Source organism: Acartia tonsa, chromosome 10, assembly GCF_053477335.1.
Source record: "Acartia tonsa isolate MP-2025a chromosome 10, ASM5347733v1, whole genome shotgun sequence".
Taxonomy (NCBI): Eukaryota; Metazoa; Arthropoda; class Copepoda; order Calanoida; family Acartiidae; genus Acartia; species Acartia tonsa.
This window is the reverse complement of record NC_137269.1, coordinates 16,955,486-16,978,208: the sequence shown is the minus strand read 5'-3', so window position 1 is coordinate 16,978,208 and position 22,723 is coordinate 16,955,486. Positions and strand designations below refer to the sequence as shown.

The 22,723-nt window shown below is 29.7% G+C and overlaps 1 protein-coding gene across 1 annotated transcript in view; it reads right to left on the bottom strand.

Annotated features, from left to right (window-relative positions):
* Window positions 1-22,723, bottom strand: part of LOC145329551 (uncharacterized) — a 151,614-nt gene that overhangs the window by 94,819 nt on the left and 34,072 nt on the right. Inside the window, exons 2-4 of the mRNA XM_080173823.1 lie at window positions 22,028-22,229; window positions 18,624-18,771; window positions 886-976 (exon numbers count right to left, since the gene is read on the bottom strand). Coding sequence (XP_080029949.1) covers window positions 886-976; window positions 18,624-18,771; window positions 22,028-22,229 — 441 coding nt within the window. The remainder of the gene's footprint in view (window positions 1-885; window positions 977-18,623; window positions 18,772-22,027; window positions 22,230-22,723) is intronic.

The following is a 22,723-nucleotide window of genomic DNA, read 5'->3' as shown; positions in this document are numbered from 1 at the left end:
ATAATCAAATAGAATAAAAAAAGAATATTGTCTGTTACTCATGTTTTTACCTATAAAAAGCAGGAAAAAATACAATTATAAGTGGATGATTAGAAAATGAACAGTATACGCCAAATTTGAAATTACAGGTATTGCTTCGAAGCCGATTAATATCCGGTGGAATAGAACAGATTCTCAGACCAACCGAAAAATCATGCTTAGTATCAAATTACAGACAACTTTCCACGAATATCAAAATAAAAAACATAAATTTAATACCTGTTTTACTAGACTTTGCCTTCGGCCCCTCGAGGCTATCAAAACTGGTTTTAATTTTATTTTCCTAATATTCAAGAAAAACTGTCTATAATACGATGCAACAATTGCCTATTCTTGATTTTCAAAAAACTCTTAAAATCTTTAACTTTTAATTATACATATATTCAACCCATAGTATCATATACAGTTATTCAATGATAGGTAAAATTACAGGAATAATTCCGGTTTTGTTTTACAGAGGGAATCCCCGGCATGGGAATACAAAACAGGTTTTAAATAATTCTGTAATTTTTCTTTTTCTTTTTTTCCTACAATATGTAGCATGTATTTTCAGTTTTTCTCAAACTGGTTTTATTATATCGGAAATTAATGTAATAATTATTTTTTGTATCGTATTATAGAAAGCTTTGCATGGATATTTAAATGAACAATTATAGGAATTAATATCAGTTTTGTTGGCCCTGTGTTGCCGGTCCTAGAGCCAACAAAACTAGTATTGATTTTATTATTCGTGGAAAATTGTCTATAATACGATACAATACATGGCTTTTCCTCATGGCTCAAAGCTGGTTCTAACCAAGCTGAAATTAATCGGTTTCGAAGCCGTACTGTAAAAAGTTTACTTACTTGTGTGTTAAAGTTCTTGTGACTTCCTCTATCAAGAGAGCTGCTAGTGTTACATTCCGAGTAGCTTTCTTAGGCAGAACTTTCTTCTCCCCTGAAAATAAAAATAATTATAAATTTGCTAAAAAAATTCAGGGATCTAAAGGGATAATACAATGGCTCATAAATTAATGGCCATACCTATTGATGATATACAAAATTAACCCTTCTGTACATCCCAATTAGTGTTTGAAACGTTTAGACACTCAACTTAATGAACCAACCAATCAAAATTAGAATTGTTAATATAAAACTTTGGGGACTAGTGTAATAAACAGCCCATTGTCCCCTCCCTCCCTGAGGTAAATTAATATTTTTGGATATATTGCATTTACGCCACAATCAAACTATTAAAAAAGAAGTTTAGATGATTAAGTTGATTTAAGAAGACTGTTGATTAAACCAGATTAAGTACCCCGTGGGGGTCAGATTTGAGCCCCTCGCATGGATTTTGTGCTTTATTTTTGAAGATATATAGAATAATGGGACGGACAGATAAACCTGGTATTGTTTTTCGAGTTTTAGTTAAGTTTTAGTAAAAGAATAAAGGTCCCGCACAATAAATATATTATTACTTGGATCTCAACAGATTTACATGTACTGAGTTTAAGTGAAACTAGTAGCTGGCTAAAATAAGATACCCACCGCCCACACCCTTTATCCCCTTCCCTTCCCTTATATTGGATGAACGAACTATTCAATAAATGATGCCCATGTTAGCAATAATATCCACGTATATTCTATAACCATCCCCCGCAAAAGTCAGACACCAGTATCAAAAAAGCTAAATGATATTTCAACAAAAATGTAGTCAACCTTTAAAAGGCAAATAGGACAATAATTATACAGACAAAATTACACATTTATTATTCATTCTTGTCCATAACTTCCCCGTTCAAATTTTCCCAGCAAAAAAGGACTGCCCTGTTAACATTTACAATATATTTTGAATTTCACAAATTAAATAAAAAAATCCTCAAATTCTTGTAAAATTTTTAGAGGGAATAATTTATTATGAAATTCCCAATCAAGAACAATCATTACCATATGAAGCACAACCTAAAAGTTAGATTATTTGACATAGAAATTAAGAACAATAAAGTTTGACACTAATATTTACAAATGACCTAAAAATGCATAATTAAAAATTAATTTCTAAGATATTATACTTTTTTAGCGTTGTATTAATCTTGTAAAGAAAACTGTGAATGTTAAGAGGGAAGTAGTTATCTGATATTTAAAACAAGCTTTGTGTAGAAATATATTACTTACATATTATTACCATTTATTAGCAAGAGTACACTCGCATACTTTAATTCATAAGAGAATTTTCAATCTTGAATGATAAAATATAATTGGTTTTCTTATTTGTGTATATCTTCTGTAACTTAAGTTATCTTAAACGGCTGATACGAATGAGAATCTGGCGTTTTATTGGATTAGAATCCCTCCACTGCACTGTTTGATTTCTTTAAAACTAGTTAAACAGTCCTTCTTTCATTAGCCATAGAAGTTTTGGTAATGATAATATGATATTTAAAACATCAAAAAATCAAATTAAAATGAAGTACTTAAATTTAAATTACATAGACACTCACCCCGTCACTATATAGTATATATACATGGGAACCTATATGATGCATAAAGGTTCAGTGGTTATCTTGATGTACAAATACATCAAATATTAGTCCTTTAAAAAGGAGGTTATAATTGAATTCAGTGGCGTCATGCACAGGGTTTGGCCAAGGGGTGTAAAACTTGAGGGTTTGAAATAAGAAAAGAAATGCTTTTCAAATTTCAATTTTAGGAGATGTTGACACATCCCTTCAACCCCCTTTCGCACGCCTATGGTTGAATTATAACTGGAATGTGTAAGCTCCTTATTAAAGGAAAAAGGCATTGTCTATTGTTTAATCTGCAGATACAAACATATTTTCTTTAAACTAAACTTTAGATAAAAAAGTATAAAAATCTTGTCAAAGGCATAAAAACGGTTTGGGGTGCTTTTACTCAAACCATCAGCCCTTTATACCCATTTATTTCAAATTTTTAATATTGCTGCACTGATTTTAGAGCGGGGGGGGGGGATAAATACCTCTCTGAAGAAAACTTTACCCGCGGGGTAAAAATTTGAGGGGGTGAAAAAATTTCGGCGTGCTTCTTGTGCTATCTTACCCCCTTCAAATCGAGATTTTGTAAACCCTTAAAAAAAGCTTGAACGTCTTTGCGTTACGGATAATTAATATCATTTTCATAATTCACGTCCCTATCCCAAAAGTAAAACAACAATCTCTTTTATACAATAATCGTTGATCTTTATAATTATTAGTTTATTATTTCAAGGATTGGCGTAATTAGAAGTCTTACTGCACGGTCCACATTTTCTCAATTTACTTTTTTCTTCAGTCCTTATAATCTTATAATCTTTACTTGATGGGTATTTTTCCTTTAACCCACGTGTTAGCCTACAACATCAATTAGGTTTTTTGTCGCAGGAATTTAGGGATAAGACAATGGCCAATAAATTGATGTGCATTCTGTAGATTACAATTAATAGTTGAAATCTTTGGACACTCAACTTACTGAACCAACCAAGCAACATTTAATGGAAGTCTTAAAGTTGTAAAGCCAACGAATAAGGAAACATTATTATAAATCCTTGGGGACTAATGTAAAAACAGCTAAATGTCTCCTCCCTCCCTGTTTAAGTCGACTATGTCACATCAAGAAAAGTGACAACAACTGATTTTCTCTCTCAATATATTTTTTTTAGCGTTACAATTATTGTCAACTATAAAGAATTTATCAAAAGTGGCAATGAGTGACATCTTAAGACTTATTTTAACTAATTTTAGTTTTGTTGAGAAATTGATATAATAATTTGAATGAGTTAACAATGTTAGGTAAAGACGCAGTGTAATCATCCTAAAGAATTAAAACATTAATGACGGGAGAGTTATTGTGAGTCAATCTTTCAGACCTTAATTAGGCCGCGGGTTAAATACTATGATATTTTTTTAGTAGCGGAGCTACTCTGCAAATAAGGTTTATTGTGTTTATCTGCTTTTATTCCTTTTGTGACGTTCATTTAAAAATTTAAACAACAGACTAACTAACAACACCCACACTCAAACAATTAATATAGGTTGAATCTGTAAGAATAGTAACAAAAATTGAATGTTCTATATTCATTTTTTTTTATCAAGGGTTCATAAGGTGTTAAAAAGCCTCTTTTGGTAACCAAATAAAAAAAAATTCTTTAAAAATGGTGAGCTATTTTCAAATGTAACCATCCTTGTTATATGTTGATAACGGAGTTTTTAAATAGCCGTGTTAAAGCCTAAACACAATATATATTTTTACTTCAAATTCCTTGTTATACCAACAATTTTAAGTAAAACAAGGATGACAACATCCATAAATTCGAATATATAAAATAAGACAGGTGTAAGAAAAAAGAACATAAACACTTGTCAGAACTTAATAAGCAGAATATTATTTTATAAGTCTAAACAAAATTATATGTATATAATTTAAATGTTGCAAAATTGTGTGCTAATTGTCATAAAATTGTGTTTATTTTATTATGCTAAGTATGGGCGTACTAACAGTATAAGACGTATTAATAATTTATCTCAAGTGCCTAAATTAACGATGAGATATATGCACTACGGACTAATCCTAAGCGTACAAAAGCTTCATCTTTAACAAGAATTGCCATTGTTTTTCTATAATTATTACAATTATATAGATGTAATATGGATATTTTATTCAAAGATATTATTTTGAATGTCATTCATTAGCTTGGGCTAATTATAAAAAAATTTAATGTGTTTTAGGTATAACATAAATAAATAATCTATCTTGCAGTACATGTAAAATATATTCATATTGAAATATAATTGACCTGCTAAACTGTGTGTGTAATTACGATGACCTATACCAAAAACGTATGAATTATACTTTTGAATTATATATTACTTATTAATTCTTATTTAAGATTAGGTTTTAAGACCCCACACCACAGGTTAAGAGACTCCTGCAGAGGGTTACAAAACAACAGGAAAAGGGGCTTTTTGAAGTCTTTTAGAGATATACTTAAAAATATCGGAAAAAATGAACAAAATATTACTGGAGAAAAAATGTTATAAATGTTAGTGTTCAGTAATGATGATCAAGCTTAAAACTGGGCCTAAATGCAAACAACTAGGCCTGCCTAAAATGTAAGGGACGCTCCTAATTTATTCTTTACTAGCGGCTACGCCCCCTAGAAGCCTCTAGTGGCACTTAAAATGTTTGTTTTTTTGTTTTGTTCAAGTTTCTACGATATGTTGCGTAAGAGTCTCTTTATACGATACCCCACAATGTTACGTAGGAGTCTTTATACTTACAATATAAATTTCAATTTATTATTAATTCTCTTGGGAGGGTGGTGGTACCGTACCCTCCCCAAAAATAGTTATAAACCTTCCCGGGACATATGACAAGCTACCCTGTAAGGTGAACCCGATCGGTTCTGCGGTTAGCGAGATCCTTCGGTACAAACAAACACACAAACAGACACCCTGTTACTTTAGTATAAGGATTAGACAAAAATAATGAGTAAAAGAGTAATGCAACTTAATTGTACATTAGGTAAGTTTATGATACTGTAGAACAAATATTTTTTATCTTATTTTTAGACCCCTTACTGTTATAAGAACTAAGATATTAGATCGACTAAAGTTCTCAAAAATTAGAGTGTTCTTTTAAATGCAAATGCATCTAGCATCTAATGTTGGCAGTTTCAGCTCATAATTTGAACATATTAATCATTTAGATACCACACTTCAACGTACATAGAATTGCATTGAGGTATTTTTACTATTTTATACTCACTTTAATAGATAATTTTTGTTAGTTTTATGGGACTACAGTTGTGGATTTATTGTCTTTAATTAACCATTCCCCACTTGGCTATTTAGTCAAAGTTTTCTGTATATTATGTAGGTTTTTGGCCAAATGTCATGGATTATTTCTACATAATTTTGGCAAAAGACGTAAAGTCGAAAAAGACAATTTTTAGTCATTTGAATAAGAGCAAGTCGATAATTTTGTACCATGATCACTTTATTTAATACCATATAGTCGACACATAAGACATTAAAATCGAATCTTTTCATGCTACTTTAGAATATGCTAGGCTTTGCTCCAAGAGGCCTCTAGAGGCAGTTGAGAAAGGGGGGGGGGGGAGGGGAAAAGGAGTGATATGAGAAGCTACACTTTAAAGGAGAACAATATCGGTTCAGATCCTTAGCAAGATCCTTCGGGCTTCGGTACACACAGGCAGTCACAGATCCAGTTATTTAAATGTATATGGGTAGTAAGGAGTCTATTAATCTTTAATGTAATGCAGAAGATAGTAAAGTTGGTATGAAATAATATAAAACATTGGCAACACCAAAGTTTCAATTATATATTCAACTACAGTTTTTTTTATGCCTACAACATTTACATTTTTTTCTGTTATTGCGTTTTCCCATTTATATTTTTTAACCCTTTCAATCATGTACTACTTTTACCTTTTAAAACTTCTGAACAGCGTAGCTTTTCTATATTTATGTACTATGCATAGAGATAATAAAAGAAAGAAAAAAAATGACAGGGACGAGGAGTAGGACCATGTCTCTTTAGGAGTTGTCCTACACCTTGACAAATTGCTTCCAACCTGTTCAGAACCAATAATAGTTATTTCTCGCATCGTATTATAAACGGCTTTCCGCGGATAAAAAATGTACAATTATGAGATTAAAACCAGTTTTTTTAGCCCCGAGGTGCCGAAGGCACCGGCTAAAAAACTGGTTTTAATTTTATGATTTTATATTTTTATATTCGTAGAAAGCTGGATATAATTCGATGCTAGACATAGTTTTTTCGTATGGATGAGAACCGGTTCCTATCCACCGGACTCGAATGAATACGAGAATAGTTGTTTCTCGTATCGTATTATAAACGGCTTTCCGCGGATATAGAATGTACAATTATAAGATTAAAACTAGTTTTTTTAGCCCCGAGGTGCCGGAGGCACCGGCTAAAAAAACTGGTTTTAATTTTATGATTTTATATTTTTATATTCGTAGAAAACTGGATATAATACGATGCTAGACATAGTTTTTTCGTATGGATGAGAACCGGTTCCTATCCACCGGATTCGAATGAATGCGAGAAAAAGTTTTACGAGTCAGCTGTTTTACCAAATATCCAGCAAACAACATTTTTAATTTTATCAACATGTTTTTCAAGTTCATAGTTCAACATCATTCACATGATTTTCAATTAATATTTAGCCCACAGATACAAACAACTATTGTAAATTTCCAGAAAAATAAGCGACCTGCTTTATTTCATTTTTGACCTCACAGTTATTTTCAGTTTGCTTGTTTAAAATAAATAAGATAATTTTTTTTCTACTTGGCTTAGAAAACAAATAATATTCGCTGGCTTAGGACCTGTTCTGAGGCAAGCCTTATTTGAGATCTTACTTGACCTACAAACAGAGGAGCTGTAAAAAAGCAAAGACAATCAAGGACAAAATCTACTTTATAGTTAATTAACCTATTTTTTAGAAACCATTTCCCTAGCCCTGGCCCTGGTGTGCCCCTAATCATAATAGAATCTTTCATTTTTATTCAAAAGAATTAGATCAAAATTGCATTTCTACATATCAAAAAATTGTTGATACATTTTTTTCCATTTTAAAGTTGTTACTTTTTTTGTTTTCTTATCATAAACAGGAAAATGAAAAGATGTTTAGTTTTTTAAAACTAACAACAATGAAATTAGATAACAGTTTTAAACTTTTAACACCCAATGATAATAGGTTAAGTAACATCCAATAGACAACCAATTCTTTTATTGCACGACCTTTGTCTCATAAGTCCTATCTGTGCAACAGAATGAGTTACGCCTGTTTATGGGCCAAGGCATCCCTCGTACTCTAAATATTTACGTCGCGTACCTGACAAAGCATCATTATGTTATTAAAATCGATACAATTGCTTAATGCTTTTAAAAAAAATGTAAAATACAAATATATCAAACCTCTTTTAAAAATATTCTACTTAAATAGACTTTTAAAAAAGAAGTCTTTAATAAGAAATATTTCGACAGAATAGATAGATAAAATTATATCAGTACAAGGAAACCTATGGTTATGGAGAGAGAAAAAAGTATTCTAAGAAAGTAAAATTATAATGGCGAGTTCTTTGTTTTATCTTTGAATTTAATTTTGTTTTAATTCTTTTTAAAATCAAGGGGTAGGCTAAGTACTGAAAAACCATTAAGGACAATTGAAAAGATGAATAACATTAACCCTATATAACAATTTAACCGTTTAAGAGGTCTTACAGAAGTTGGATAAACACAACTTGGTAAACATCTAAATAGCTAGAGACAACCCAGCTCACTCATAGCTGCAAATGTAAATACAGAAGCAACCCAAATATGAAATTATGTAATAATTGATATTCTTATGCTTATTTTATCGAATATCATTTTATTGACTTTCTAATTAATCTACTACTATTACTAGAGCAAAAACATATCTTATGTTTCTGTTTTATTTGAAGAAAACTATTCCAAGTTTGTGGCACTAGCAGAAACTATTATGCTATTGTTTCAAATAGTCTTGTGGTTGCTACTTCTGGTTCCTCACATTCAAAGCATTAAATAAAAAATATTAGAAAAAGCCAATTTTTTGTTCTTATAAATATTAAATTTTTTATAGCTCTATGATTTCTGATCAATCGGGCGGCCGAACTGATTCACATTAAATATAGAAAAGCACAAAATGTCAAAATTAACTAATACGTTTCGTTTGAAATAATTTTTTTTTCAGAATACTATTAATTGGTATAATTTTTAGCTACATTGTATGGATGTTATCGTCCTGGTTACTTTTGCGGTCATCTAATTTTGCATAACATATCAGGGAGTTTCAGGGAAATACTTGAAAAAAAAATTATAGATTGATGTGACATTTCAGAATATCAAAACTAGTTGTATCAACAAAATATCTTAGTTTTGATACTTTTATTAATTCTGTATTTAGCACTATTTATATCTTATATCACAAAAGTTATGCTTTGGCAGTTTCTATATACGTTTTTTCCTTATATCATATCAAACCATAAATCAATCTATGTTAATATGAATAAATAAAATTCTAGTTTTATTGCCACTAATGTATAATTTTCTTTAAAAATCTTTCAAATCATTTCCTTTGTAATGTATCTTTCTTCATCTACATAAGGATGTAAATCATTAAAGATTTCATAAAAAAATATTTAAATAATAGAACGAGGAAAAAAGATGAAAATTACACCAAATACATAAAACATAATATTTTAAGGAAATCGAAATGTTTTGACTTTATACTTGGAAATTGTAGCTATATTTGGGAGAATTTTAGGGAAATGCTGTCCTTGTAGTATTAGCTATTTCTTTTTCGTAAGATATACACGATTTGTAAATGATAAGAAAGTGTAAATGTTTAAAACAAGTAAGTTTTGATGCACACTTTTGTAACACCCAGTATGAAACAAAAAAAAATATAAAAAGAAAAATGGAGGCAACACTATGCATTGTAAACAAGTAGAAACACCCTGTAGAAGTGAATAAGGAACCAGGAGCTACCCTGAGGAAATTATACAACATTATGTGGAATTAGTCTAACCACAGAGGTACGGGGATAAGTAGATGTCTCTTAAATTGTTTTTGGATTTTCTGGTTTCTTCTCGTATTTTTATTTTTACTGTATTATTTATTCTTTTTTCTGTTTAATTCCTAATCATAAAGAATCTTATTTCTCATTTTTAATTAATTTATCTATGAATGTTGTTCTTTAAATTAGAAATTATTGAATAAAACTATTTTGTCACCCTAAGAAAATAATTGTGTTAAAATTTTAGCCTATTTTGAATAAGAACAAAAACTGATTTTTAAAGTAAAAATATTAGTCTCTTATTTTCATTATCATTAAAAGAAAAATACTAAAAAAGTTCTTCAAATTATTTTTTTTACAGTGAAAGATACAACAATAAATTTACTTTTGTAATATGTTCATATGAACATTAATATTTAATTTTACACACACTAACAAACATATTTTTTTATTAAAACAATTCTATTCAGTCAAAAAAAGTCATTTTATTATTTGAATTGATTCCCCAAAACAATAATATAGAGGAAAAGACATTCTAATAAATAAAATAATTTTAGGTGATGAATTTTTGCTAAATGTCTGAAACTTTGTCGGTCTTGTTCTATTTTAGATTATTGTAGCTAAATATGGATCCGGGTGTAGCATATTTCCATCAATAATAATCAATACTGAGCAATAATATTTTCAACATTTATTTTGGTAATAATTCTTTTTTTGTACTTTTAATTAAGGAGTCTTAATGTGTCTAAACTTTTCAACCAATAATTTGAATCTACAAAAAAAGATTTTTCTGTCATTGGGGAGGTAAATAAATTTATCGGCAATTGCCCTTTATCTTAAGATCCCTTACTGTAAGTAAAAATACAATATTTAATCACAATGCGTTAATCCTATCATATATATCTTTTTTGTCTGTAGCGCAGGATCTCGCTAACCACTGAATCTGTATGGTTCTCCTTTACAATGGAGGTCCATGAAAGGTTTTGAGGAAGGGTATTTCCGCCCTCCAAAAACATAATACCTCCCAAAAATATTTTACTTTTTCTCTTAAAAACTTAAATTAAAAAGGAGGGGGAGTTCGACTTCCCCCCCTTTCATTTTAAGTGTTCCTAGAGACTTCTAGGGGCGTACTTGCTAGTAATTACTAAAATAACAAGCAGGGGCGTCCAAGCTTTTTATTTTGGGAGGGTAAAAATTTTTTAAGGGGGGGGTAATTCGTTTTGGGGGGGGGGTAAAATGGCGCGCGAAGCGCGCCGCAAATTTTTTTAACCCCCCCCAAAATTTTTACCCCGGGGGTAAAATTTGCTTGGGGGGGTAATTACCCCCCCTGAAATCTGTTGGCAGGGGTAAATTTAGTTAACCCCCCCCAAAATTTACCCCCGGGGTAAAATTTTTGGGGGGGTAATTTAAATTTTATTAAATATATAGTATTAAAAATTTTTTATTTTGGGGGGGGTAAATACCCCCTCCTAAATGGTTGGGGGTGCCTACGGCACCCCCAGGGTAGGGGTAAATTTTAAATGGGGGGGGGGGATAAAATGAAAAAATCGTTGGGGGGGGGGGGGGTAATCGCCCCATTACCCCCCCCCCCCTTTGGACGCCTATGATAACAAGCTGTATTATTAGCAGATTTTCTACATGCACAAAGGTTAGTGTCATGATTAATAAAATATGTATCACGTAGATGAAAACAGTAAAAGTGTCTGACTATGACGTCAGAAAAAATTAACAATTAACCAATGAGAGGCCGCTATATATTTTACCATTGTGAATACTGGCTTCTCATTGGTTAATTGTTAATTTTTTCTGACGTCATAGTCAGACACTTTTACTGTATTCCACGTAGATACTGTGCAAAAAAATTGCGCAATAAGTACCTTGCTGCACAGGCTTATTCTGTATTTTGGTGCATATAATATTTGCAGTAAGTTAAATCCAACTATTGGGCACCCATCGATATATAAATAGTGTACATAATATATTGGGCACACCAACCATTGCAAAAATAATTTTTGCTCCAGAAAACAAGGATAAACAATAGAAAAATCACGCACCAAATTTAAGTTTATTTTTTTTTGTCCTATTGCAGATGGAGCAAAGACAAAGCATGAACGAGAATTATTATAATAAATTTAAAACTTTATGACTAACATATATTTTATATTTTGAAAACAATTATTTATAAAATATTGCAAGTTAAAATATCCAAAAAGCGACGCCTTTGCAAAAAAATGGTGTGCATTATTTTATGTGGCAAAAAATGTGCGCTAAATCAAATAATTCACGGTCAATGGCCATAGTTTGCCTCTCTTTACATCTCTCTCTCTTTTCTCTCCCTTTTCCTTTATTTTCCCCCTATATCTAGGCTTTTTCAATATTTCTTTCTCATTTCATCTATTTTTTTCTCTCCTTTTTCCTCTCACTTTTTTCAACATTCCTCTCATTTTTATCTTAACTTATTTTTATCTAACTTTTCCTTCTTTTGCAAATATATGATTATCCTTTTTGATAAACTAAAATTGAGCAAAAATATAAATGAAAAGTCATCTAATTTTAAGGTGTAAAATAACGTACTGTAAATACTGTATTTTAGTAAATATATATATCTAATATATACATACAACTATTAATAATACATATTTTTAGCATCTAGCCCTAAAAGTGCATGCTAAAACATAAGTTATTGCAGAAAAATCATTTTACACATAAAATGTATATAATACAGATCGACAAAAATGAGTTCCTTCATTTGTATACCTTAATTTTTTTTTTAAAAATTGGTTAATCGACAAAAATGAGTTCCTTCATTTGTATACCTTAATTTTTTTTTAAAAATTGGTTAATCGACAAAAATGAGTTCCTTCATTTGTATACATTAATTTAAAAAAAAAAATTGGTTAATTTTTTCAAGTTTTTCGATTAGTATAACAAAAATGTGCTCATAACCGAATTAAATTATCTCTATGTTACTGTACATTAGGGCGGGTTCATATCGGAATTAGACAAAGAGGGGATGTGCAACAGATAAAACTAACTTAAATAAATTTCTGACTGAAAAAGAATTTTAAAAAATTGAGTTTTAGAACACGACCACTTAAAAATGTAATTCATTAATAAAAAATATGCAAAGACGACATTCAAGCCCACTATACTTATTATCTCAGTTGCTTTTAGTGCTAGAGGGCTAAATATTTATGTGCATTTTCTCGGTTTAATAATGAATTTCCGACTATAAGTCAGTCAAAGTCATATTTGGCTTCCTTACACTTTATTTACCAACCTTTTACCAATGACTAGGCATACAGTTGAAGAGCTATTTGTATATAAGAGTAAAAAATTTATTGAATCAGAGCTTTGGCTTCATGGTGCTCCCAGGAAAGTCTTTGAGGAGTAGAATCAGGAACTTTTGTCCGTTTCAAAATATCTCGTTCCTAGCCTTTGAAATGACTAAAAAAACACAATTTTTTAAGGTTTATTGAGAATTATCCAATTTGTAGAGGTTTTTTGAGATTTTCTGATGCCAGGAACAAGATTTTTTGAAACGGTCAGAAGTTCCTGATTCTACTCCTCAAGGACTTTCCTGGAAGCACCATGAAGCCATAGTTCTGATTCATTAATTTTTTGACACCCATTTACAAAAAGCCATACAATTGAATGTCTAGTCGTCAGCGGTTTTAAGACTTAGGATAAATTTTAAATCATCCAGAGGTGTATTATACTAAAATAAATCATTTGCAGATCCCTGTTTGGTCTCAGAAAAAAAATGTCCAACATCGACCCACCCTAATGTACATGTACATCAAAGTACATCAAACAAAATGTACAAAAATTGAAAATGAGTTTTGACTGTTAAAGTATGTAAATGTTTGTGCACCGATTATGTTGTGTTCGTGTATTTTAACAGGATAGCCACCAAAAAAACTGTTTTTAAAAATCTTTCAAAATATGTCGTAAAAGACTATAAAATCTAGTTAGTTTCTCTATCAATTCAACTCATTGTACTTTTTTCCCGTTGAAATCTAAATTTACTACCAAATCAACCAACGTATAATTATTTGTTACTTAAAACTTTGCCTTTTTTTCAAGCATATTAAAGTATTTAATTTTCTGATACAGATATTTCGCGGTCATTCTGTAAGTGTGTGTGTATGTGCAAAATTGCAGGAATAATTTTCTCGATAGGCAATTATCTATAGACAGATAGGTAGATACAAACAGGCGGATAGATAGATACCAATTATCACTTCCTGATTCAAAAGTTCCGCTCTAGTTAGCCTAACTATCTGCATATCTATCTATCTATCTTTTTATCTACCATGACATTACTCAATAATTTTCTTACACCTTACATTTAAAATTTCTTATATCTATATTTGACTGTCAATACTTTTAAATCTTAATTAAAAAATTTATGCTATCATAAACATCTAATATTTTCTATAGTATATTATTTTGCATGGGGGTGTATATATCTATGGGAGTTGAAAAGTCTCCAAAAGCTCAAAATAATGCTTTCAGGACCATTAAATATGAATATGGCAAAGTTTATTATCTATTGGTAGTTCTTTGTCTATTAGCGGAGTTTGAAATTAAAATACGAAAAAAAAATTTTAATTTTCATTGATAGCACTTACCAAAAATCTTAAAATTATGTACCAAAAAATACAAGGGATTAGCAGCTTCAGCCGCGCGGCTTACAGAAGCATTTCCTTCGGGCGCACGACTTATATAAGCCACCCGCATTCAAAGCAACCTTCAGTCACAAGGTTCAAAGAAGCGCGGATTTTGGTCTTTTATAGATATGATTAGCTATTTTATGTTTCTTCATAATTTCAGTAATTGGATGCTGTGAGTATTGGTGCAAAAAATATGACGTAACAAAAAAAATTAGCCAATAAGAGTCCACTATAAATTTTACCATCGGCCTCTCATTGGCTAATTTTTTTTGTTACGTCATATTTTTTGCACCAATACTCACAGCATCCAGTAATTGTCATATAAAATGATAATAAGGCATTTTTGTCTAATTAAAATTAAAAACTCAAGGTTTCTTTTTAGCTTAATAGCAACTTTTGAGTTAAATAAATTAGCCTTTTTCAAAATGAGAATAATACTCAATTAGAATTAATTGTCAACAGGACAATTGTGTCCATGAAAAGAAAGCTAACTTATTTCATTAAAGCTGTTAATAGTGCCTATAAAAAATTACGTCATACAGTACAAAACGGAGACTAAATTACCCATGGCAGGCCATTTACATTATACATTTTAGTTGACTCATGGTAAGCCACTAAAGGTCATTTTTATAGGCACTATTAAAAGCTTCTTTTTTATTATTATAATAATCTTGACAATCAAAAGAGCAGATATTTAATCAGCGAATTTAAAAATAATTTTTGTTTGAACTTTACAGTTTGCATTATGTATTATTTATGCAATAATTTATTGCAAGAATAGTATTTAATATCAATGGAAAAAGAATTTTTATATATAAAAGTACTCAAATGATTGTATGAATTAAATGTATAAAAATCCTGTTTGCTTGTTTGAATAAATTCCTTTTCCAAGGACGATTCTTCCATATGTAGATTTTAATTATGTTCTAATTAACCAAAACTTACTCAAAATTTCAACTTCATCTGCTTATTAAAATCTTCATTGTTTAATTCGCGCAATTTTCATAAATTTTATCATTGTAATAATACTATATTCAAGGTTTAAACTTTATACTTCACACACAAAATAAAGGATATTTTAGTAATTATCATATCAAGTCTATAAAAAGGAAAATAATATCTAGCTAACATAATTTTCTATGAAAAAAGAACATTATAAAACATTAAAATTGTGTTCGGTAATATTAATAAATTAAAATTTTTAAATAATGTATCATAATGTAAGGTAGTTTATATTCAATTGAAATATTGAAAAAAAAGAATTTACATCCTTTTATATATCAGGAAAGTATTGAGGCACTTTCTTTAGTTTATAATTTATTACAAAAATATACCGTTATTTCTTCCTTAAACTGCAATATTTTCTTATTATTTAATTTTTTTTAATATGCAATAAATCACTATTATAATATTCTTTTTATATATAAAAGACTTAATGTAATTTATAATGTCATAAAAATAACAATACATTATTAAATGAAATGAAAAGAATGCTTTATTCTTAAAAGATTCAATTTCTTTAACTGTTTATTGCATTTTTTATGCAATTTATTAAGGATTAGTGCATTTTTATTTTATTTAGAATTCATTCAAATTGTGTCATGATACATATTTTGACAGTGAAGCTACTCTATAACTAGGATAGTATTTGAACAAGCTGCCTGTTCTGAAGATTTCAATGAACTGTTGGGTTATTCTTAACTGCTAAGCTTTTTAAAGGTCCAATAAATGCTTATTATGTTTAAGTTTTCTTGGTAGCGGTGCTACCATTATTTATCTTAAAATTCATTATACATCCACTTTTATAAAACAATTTTTCCCGTTAATTAAATGATAAATCTGTGGAAGATGATATCAGATTCAAAACCAATAAAAATATAAAAGCATTTCCATGGTTTATCAAAAAGCAATTGCTACAGTTTATTTAACCAACGATTTATAATTGTAATTTTTATTAAGATTTACTCTATAGGCAAGCCTAATAAATCAAGTGAAAATTCAACATTTTAGAGCTTAAAATGTTTCCCATATTCAAAACAATATGTGTATTGAAAACATCGTATCATAAAAAGGTTGGTCTGTCTGTCTACTTTTAAGAAAGGCTTTAGAATGGTAATCTAATCTGTTTTCAAGATATTAGACGACAATCATTATAAACCTAACCTCTAGATTAAGCAAACTATAATGTTATTCAATGAAAAATAAACATATTTTTATTCTATCAACAGTACAAATAACAAAATGATAATTGGACGACCAATCAACACGCTCCAATTTTGGTAAAAAAACAACGGTGACAACTTTTATCTGATCAGTGATCAGCCACAAATTTAGTTGATTGAGTCAGACTTTATGATTTTGTATTCTCTAATCTACTGCTTTGTTTAAATCAAAGTAAGTTCCTAAATCAACCCTCACATTTTAATGTCATATTCACAAAAAGTTTAAATCGTTCTTTAGTCAAAAATTTTTCTAGACTACGGAAACTCCTCCCTACAGGTTACTAGTCTTGTGGGACTCCCCTAACCTTCACTAGATCTAACCTAACCTTTATCAATTAAAATGAGGCTGATTAGTCTTTCTCTGGTTAAATATTCCTCCCTGATATTATTAGTAAATTCTCTGTATAAGAACCCATAATTTATTTATCATAAATGATCCTAGGATAATCTATATAACGAATTAAGATAAAATATAACAAACAATTAAAAACAAGGACAACCAATGAAAGTTATAAAATAAGTAGGGGAAAAAAAAATAATAAGACCATGCAGAATTATCCAGTTACAGAAATATCAAATATATGTATAACAAAATATTGTTTTAGCAAAATTAAGAAAATAGTGGTACTTTTTAAACCAGAACGGTTCAAACTAAAACGGTTAGTTAAAGCCTTTTAAAGCCGAATTAACGGACAACGCAAACTATAGAGTAACATTTATACAAGCAAGTTTGCAAATTCTGATAAATATAAGAAACGCATCCATGCACACTGCGCAGCTATCAAGGGAAAGGTTAATGGATTAAAACTAAAATTGATTGATCAATTTTAAACCCAAAATTTAAAATCAGAGTAAAAAATAAATCGGATTTCATAAATGATTGAATTATGTTCATTTCTTTGTGGATTTGATTTATATTTAAAGTTGCAGATTTCTTTCTTCCTAACTCTTAAAAACGCATGTACAGATGGAAGTATAAGGAAGGCTGTCAAAGTTGTATTTTTACGTTTTCAAATTTAAAACAGGTAAAAATAAGAACATAAATTATGATTTTTTTATGCACTTTATTGAAATAAATTCAAATTGGGTTATTTCAATTTATCATAGATTTTTTTTTATAGAATAATTATCTGCAATACTAGAAATGACGCAGAATCCATGGTTGATCAGTTTAAAGGAATTTTATAAAAGATTAAAAAGATTGCGGTTTTATGAGAAATTAATTCAAGTACAAGTGTTAAAAAATGACCAATGCATAGCTTTAAATAAATATACAATTTTTATCGTGTACAAATATATAAATATGACATTTTAGACACTAGCGGCTCCGCCCCTAGACGTGATGGGATTTTACTTTGACAGAGACCAACCGGTGCTTTGATTATCCAGACGGACCAACAGGCAGGCATCATTCTACTTTTTATTAAATATGTAGAGGATACACAAAATTAATTCTATGAATGGTGCATGGTTTAAATAAATAAAAATGCAGCATATACATAAACCGATATTTAGATTAAAAAGAGGGTAGACAATTTATTTAAACTTATTAACCCATGCAAAATGTACAATGATATATCTAAAAAGGTACATCAAGAGCAATGAAAAAATTGGCAGTTATCCTCATATTGCATATGGCTCTAAACGCACATTTTAAAAAAAGTTGCATTAATTTTAGGTTATGTTATGTTGTGTGAGGGTAAGGAGAGCCCCTAATGGATAAAACCCATTAGGGATAATGTCAGAATCATCTTTTTTCTCCAACAAATTTAAAATGGGGTAGGAGGGAGGGTTCGTTAGTTCATTGACAAAGATTGGTAAAGCTCCCCAATGAAAGTTGGTGAAAGAGTCAATTGGTAACCTAAATATTTTATGAGTGTTGCTAAATTTTGACATAATTTAAATTTTCAGTTAAGATTCAGAAACATCTAAGATGTCATGACTTTTCTAATGTATAAAAAAGACAAATCCTATAAAATTTGATAGGCTAGCATATGAGTTAGGGATAACTTAGCCTTACTTTGATAAGTAAGACTTAATGAAAAGTTATAGAATTTGGGCCAATAAATCTAAAATTATTTAAAATAAAAATTTTCTTCTTACCTTTTTCTTTCTCCAGATTGTATAGAATATGGTTGACCGTATACATAGCCTTGTGCATCAGATCATTTAGCTGGCGGGCGGAGGGGTTCACCTCCCCACCCTCCTCCTTTCTCTCCTGGGCTAGCCTCACCCCCTGGCTTGGAATTCTGAAGGTTAGGTCATTTTCTTTATTTTTTACTATCGACTTTTACTGTCAATTTATACATAAAACTAGTGGTTCCACTCCGAAGGCCTCAGAGATACCTTCGCCCCAGCCCTCAAGGGATGGGGGGGGGGGCGGAGGGAGGTCACAAAATAGACTAAAACCACACCGAGACATATTTTAAGCTACACTTTGAGCTACAATTCATACTGAACAACAATTTTCTAATATATTTAGCTTTAAACAAAAAACTTTTTTTCGAGGAACTTCGACGTTTCATAGAGAGACGTCTAAAATTAAGTTCAAATGTTTTTTGATGTTAATTTTCCTATATCTAGCATATATAATTGAAAATCACATAGGGTATGACTTTGATTTTAGCTTTATTACTTACTAAAAAGTAGTATTTAGTTTTAAAGTCATTTATATTACTACCTTATTGTGTAAAAGGTACTAGAAACTTAGCTTTTAGACTCAAAAATCTTAATTCGAATTATTTTAATTAGATTAATAAATCTTACAGAAGAAATAAATTAACAAAATATCAATCAAGACTTTAAAACTTCCAAAAAACATTTAAAGAAAAGTAAAAATTACTTTAATATATTTACATATCCGTTAATCCTTATTTATCTCAGATTTAAAATTCATCCCAAATAATGATTAAACTTTTTATATCAATAATGATAAACAAATATAGACTTTATAATAGTTACATGAGGTTGCTAGAAAATTTAAAGTTTGAACAAAAACATTTAATTAATCTATTTACAAAATATCAATAATCAAATATAGCGTTTTTTATTCTGTTAACCGTAAAGGACTTCAGATTGATTTTAGAAAAGCTACGCTTAAAAATAATTTAACAAATGAATATTTTTGATAATATTAAAATAAAACTGTAATTGTTTTAAAATATTGCAAAGTCATTAAGAAACAAATAGATAATTATTATTTAATTGTTATAAAATAACAAATAACTATTCAATAAATGCGCAATTGCCTTTAAATATAACATGGATAGGTTTAATGTAAAAAATTCTGACAAAAATACCACTCAATATTTGGTTACACGTTCGCAATTAGACACTCAAGGGGGAGGGGAAACATTCCCCCCGAAAAATAAATATAATACATTTTACCCATATAACAACAAATTTGCCCCCAAATTAAGAATTACATCCGAAATTTCTGTAAATCCAAAGATAATTTTAAATTTTACCAATCAAAAGAGTTTAGATATTTGATTTCAATATATTTGAATTCTAATTAGATTACCACCCTTTGTACAGTTTTACCTCAGCATGTTATTAGGTCATTAAATTTCACACAGAAAAATATGTTGAAAGTTTATCAAATCAAATCCATCAATTTTTTATATTATTTGTATATTATTACATAGAAAAAATATTGTAAAATGATAAATGTACAGTTTACAAACGGACGGACGTGCGGACATAGCATAATTATAGCTGCCCAAATAAAAACTCTGCTAAAATGTCTGGCCACCATATTTGGCACTATCCAACTTGCAGAATATTTGTCTGCAAATTTTGTTTGCTCCCTTTTATTATTCATTTGCGGTTGCGGAAAAAAATGGCTTGGGCATGTTTAAACACCAAATTTGGTGCGAGCCTTCACGCAGCACGGTACAGTTGTCGGAAATGTCCGCGTTAATCAGCCACAAGAATAAGTATTCGGATAGATTAATCTTATTGTGTATGGTTGTATTTCTTGTTTAAAATTATATGCATTTGTTTTTATGTCACCAAAACTCAAATGAGTTTCACTTCCGACTTAAATCTTTTTTTTTACACTAACAACCAATTTTTGAAATTGATTAAAATAGCCGAATTTCTGGCACTATTTCCAAATAGGACTTTCGCGAACAAATAACCAAAAGACTATATATTACTTAAAAATATCTTCTAATTTCGAAAAGCTCTTTCTGTAATATGTAAAAAAAAATTTTAAAATCTGTATGATTCTTTCTCTTCATCCCTGGGGTAAAATAAAACAATACAAATATTAGGGTGAATGTTCAAGCAAGCAAATATACAGTAAAGCATAGTCAATGTTTTTATGAAAACAACCAAAAAACTTGAAAAATAAAAGCATTTTATTCTGAATAAAAAATACTTAAACTGCCATGTATTTGAGCATTTAAACCAAATAAATTGTATTTCGGATTAATTTGCTTTGTAATTTTTAGAATCAAATTTTTCGCTGAATAAAGTTTTTTGCTCGAACACATAAATACTTTCAAATATACTTTACTTAAGGATAAAATAAAATATGGTTCCCTGTTTGTAATTCTACTAAAATGAATGCTATATCAAAATGTGAATAAACTTAAAGTATGTTTTAATCCATAGGGGACTAATAGACCATAGGTAAAAGGGCAAAAAATATCCTTATTTTTAATCTTAAGATTCATTTTTAAGTCTCGTGAGTGTTTTATTTAATTCACTTAAATGTAAATGTTTTCAAATGAGTAAATTGAATATGTATTAATCTAATGTTAAAAAAAATACACACGTGATTTTATGGCATAAAGTGTACTTCTTCATCCTACGAGGTTATTTGGTACAACTTGAATGTTATGCTTTATTGAGTTGGTGATTTTTTAATAATAAGATGTTTCTCATTGATATTGAAGCAAAACCAATAATATAATATAATGTATTTATTAATAATCCTAGCAGCTGCGCGCCTAGCGTTTTAAAGCTCTGTTTCTAAAGGTAGACATGGAGAAGAAAATAGACAAAAACCATTCTAAGACTAAAATCTAAATAAACAATAGTCTAAAATCATCCAATGATCACCCTAAAATTGAGAACTCAATCGGTTCATTAGTTTTAATCTTAAGCTCCAAAAAAAAAAGATTATTACTTCATATAATGCTAGCGACTGCGCCCCTATAATCTATTGGCACTATATTCAAAGGGATATGAAAAGGGTAACATCCTTACCAAAAAACAACTTCAATGATTAAATATAAGAATGAAATAGCCTGAAACCATACTGGAACCTTTATTAATCTTCTTTAAAATAGAGAACTCAATCTATTCAGTAGTTATCAAAACCATAAGCACAGACACATAAAGCTTACCACTTTATATCATAGGATTCATAGGAACTAGAAATCAACTAAAGAACCAAAATGGAAAACAAATGTAGACAGAAAATAATCTTCTTTCACGTTTTTTAATATTTTCACTGTAAAAATTTATTTTTTTAGAAAAGAAAGAAAATGATTCCTTGGTCCAAGTCCGGGCTCCCAATACGTGGTGGACACAGAGAGCAGGTCATCGAGCCCGGTGTCCCACTCGGGGGGCAGGTCATCCACCTCATCCCAGTTTATTGTCTGTGGGGGCTGGTCCTTAATCCTGCCCACCCCCACCTCAGCTCTGACTGTGTATACGGGGGGATGCAGGCATAAACATAACAGTATCACATGGAGTCTGAAATAAACAAAAATAATTATTAGATTTTTTAAAAAGAAATAAATGTTAGGAAAGGACCCAAGTTGGTTAAATTAAACCTTAAACAAAAACCCTGCAGGGTTCATAGATCTTTCACAAGTAGAAATTTTTCTACAGAAACATTATAATTAGGTCCCATCGTAATGCACGTCTACAGTTCTTTAACAGGAATAAAATCTTTAAAATACTATTAGACTTTAAATGTCTATAACACACAAACATTGATTATTTTTCTTTCTATATTAAATATTAATCAATAGTAAATAAATATAATTTTTATGACTTTCATTTTGTACTTTCTACAGATAGTGACGGAAATAATAAAAAATATTTGACAATTCTATACTTTGTAATAAAATTAGATATTTTTAAACGCCTCCTTTGGAATTAATACATATTACACGGGCATATATTTGTTTTTACCCATATTAAATGTGTTTGTCCTACATGTTATGAAATTTTTGATGGTTTCC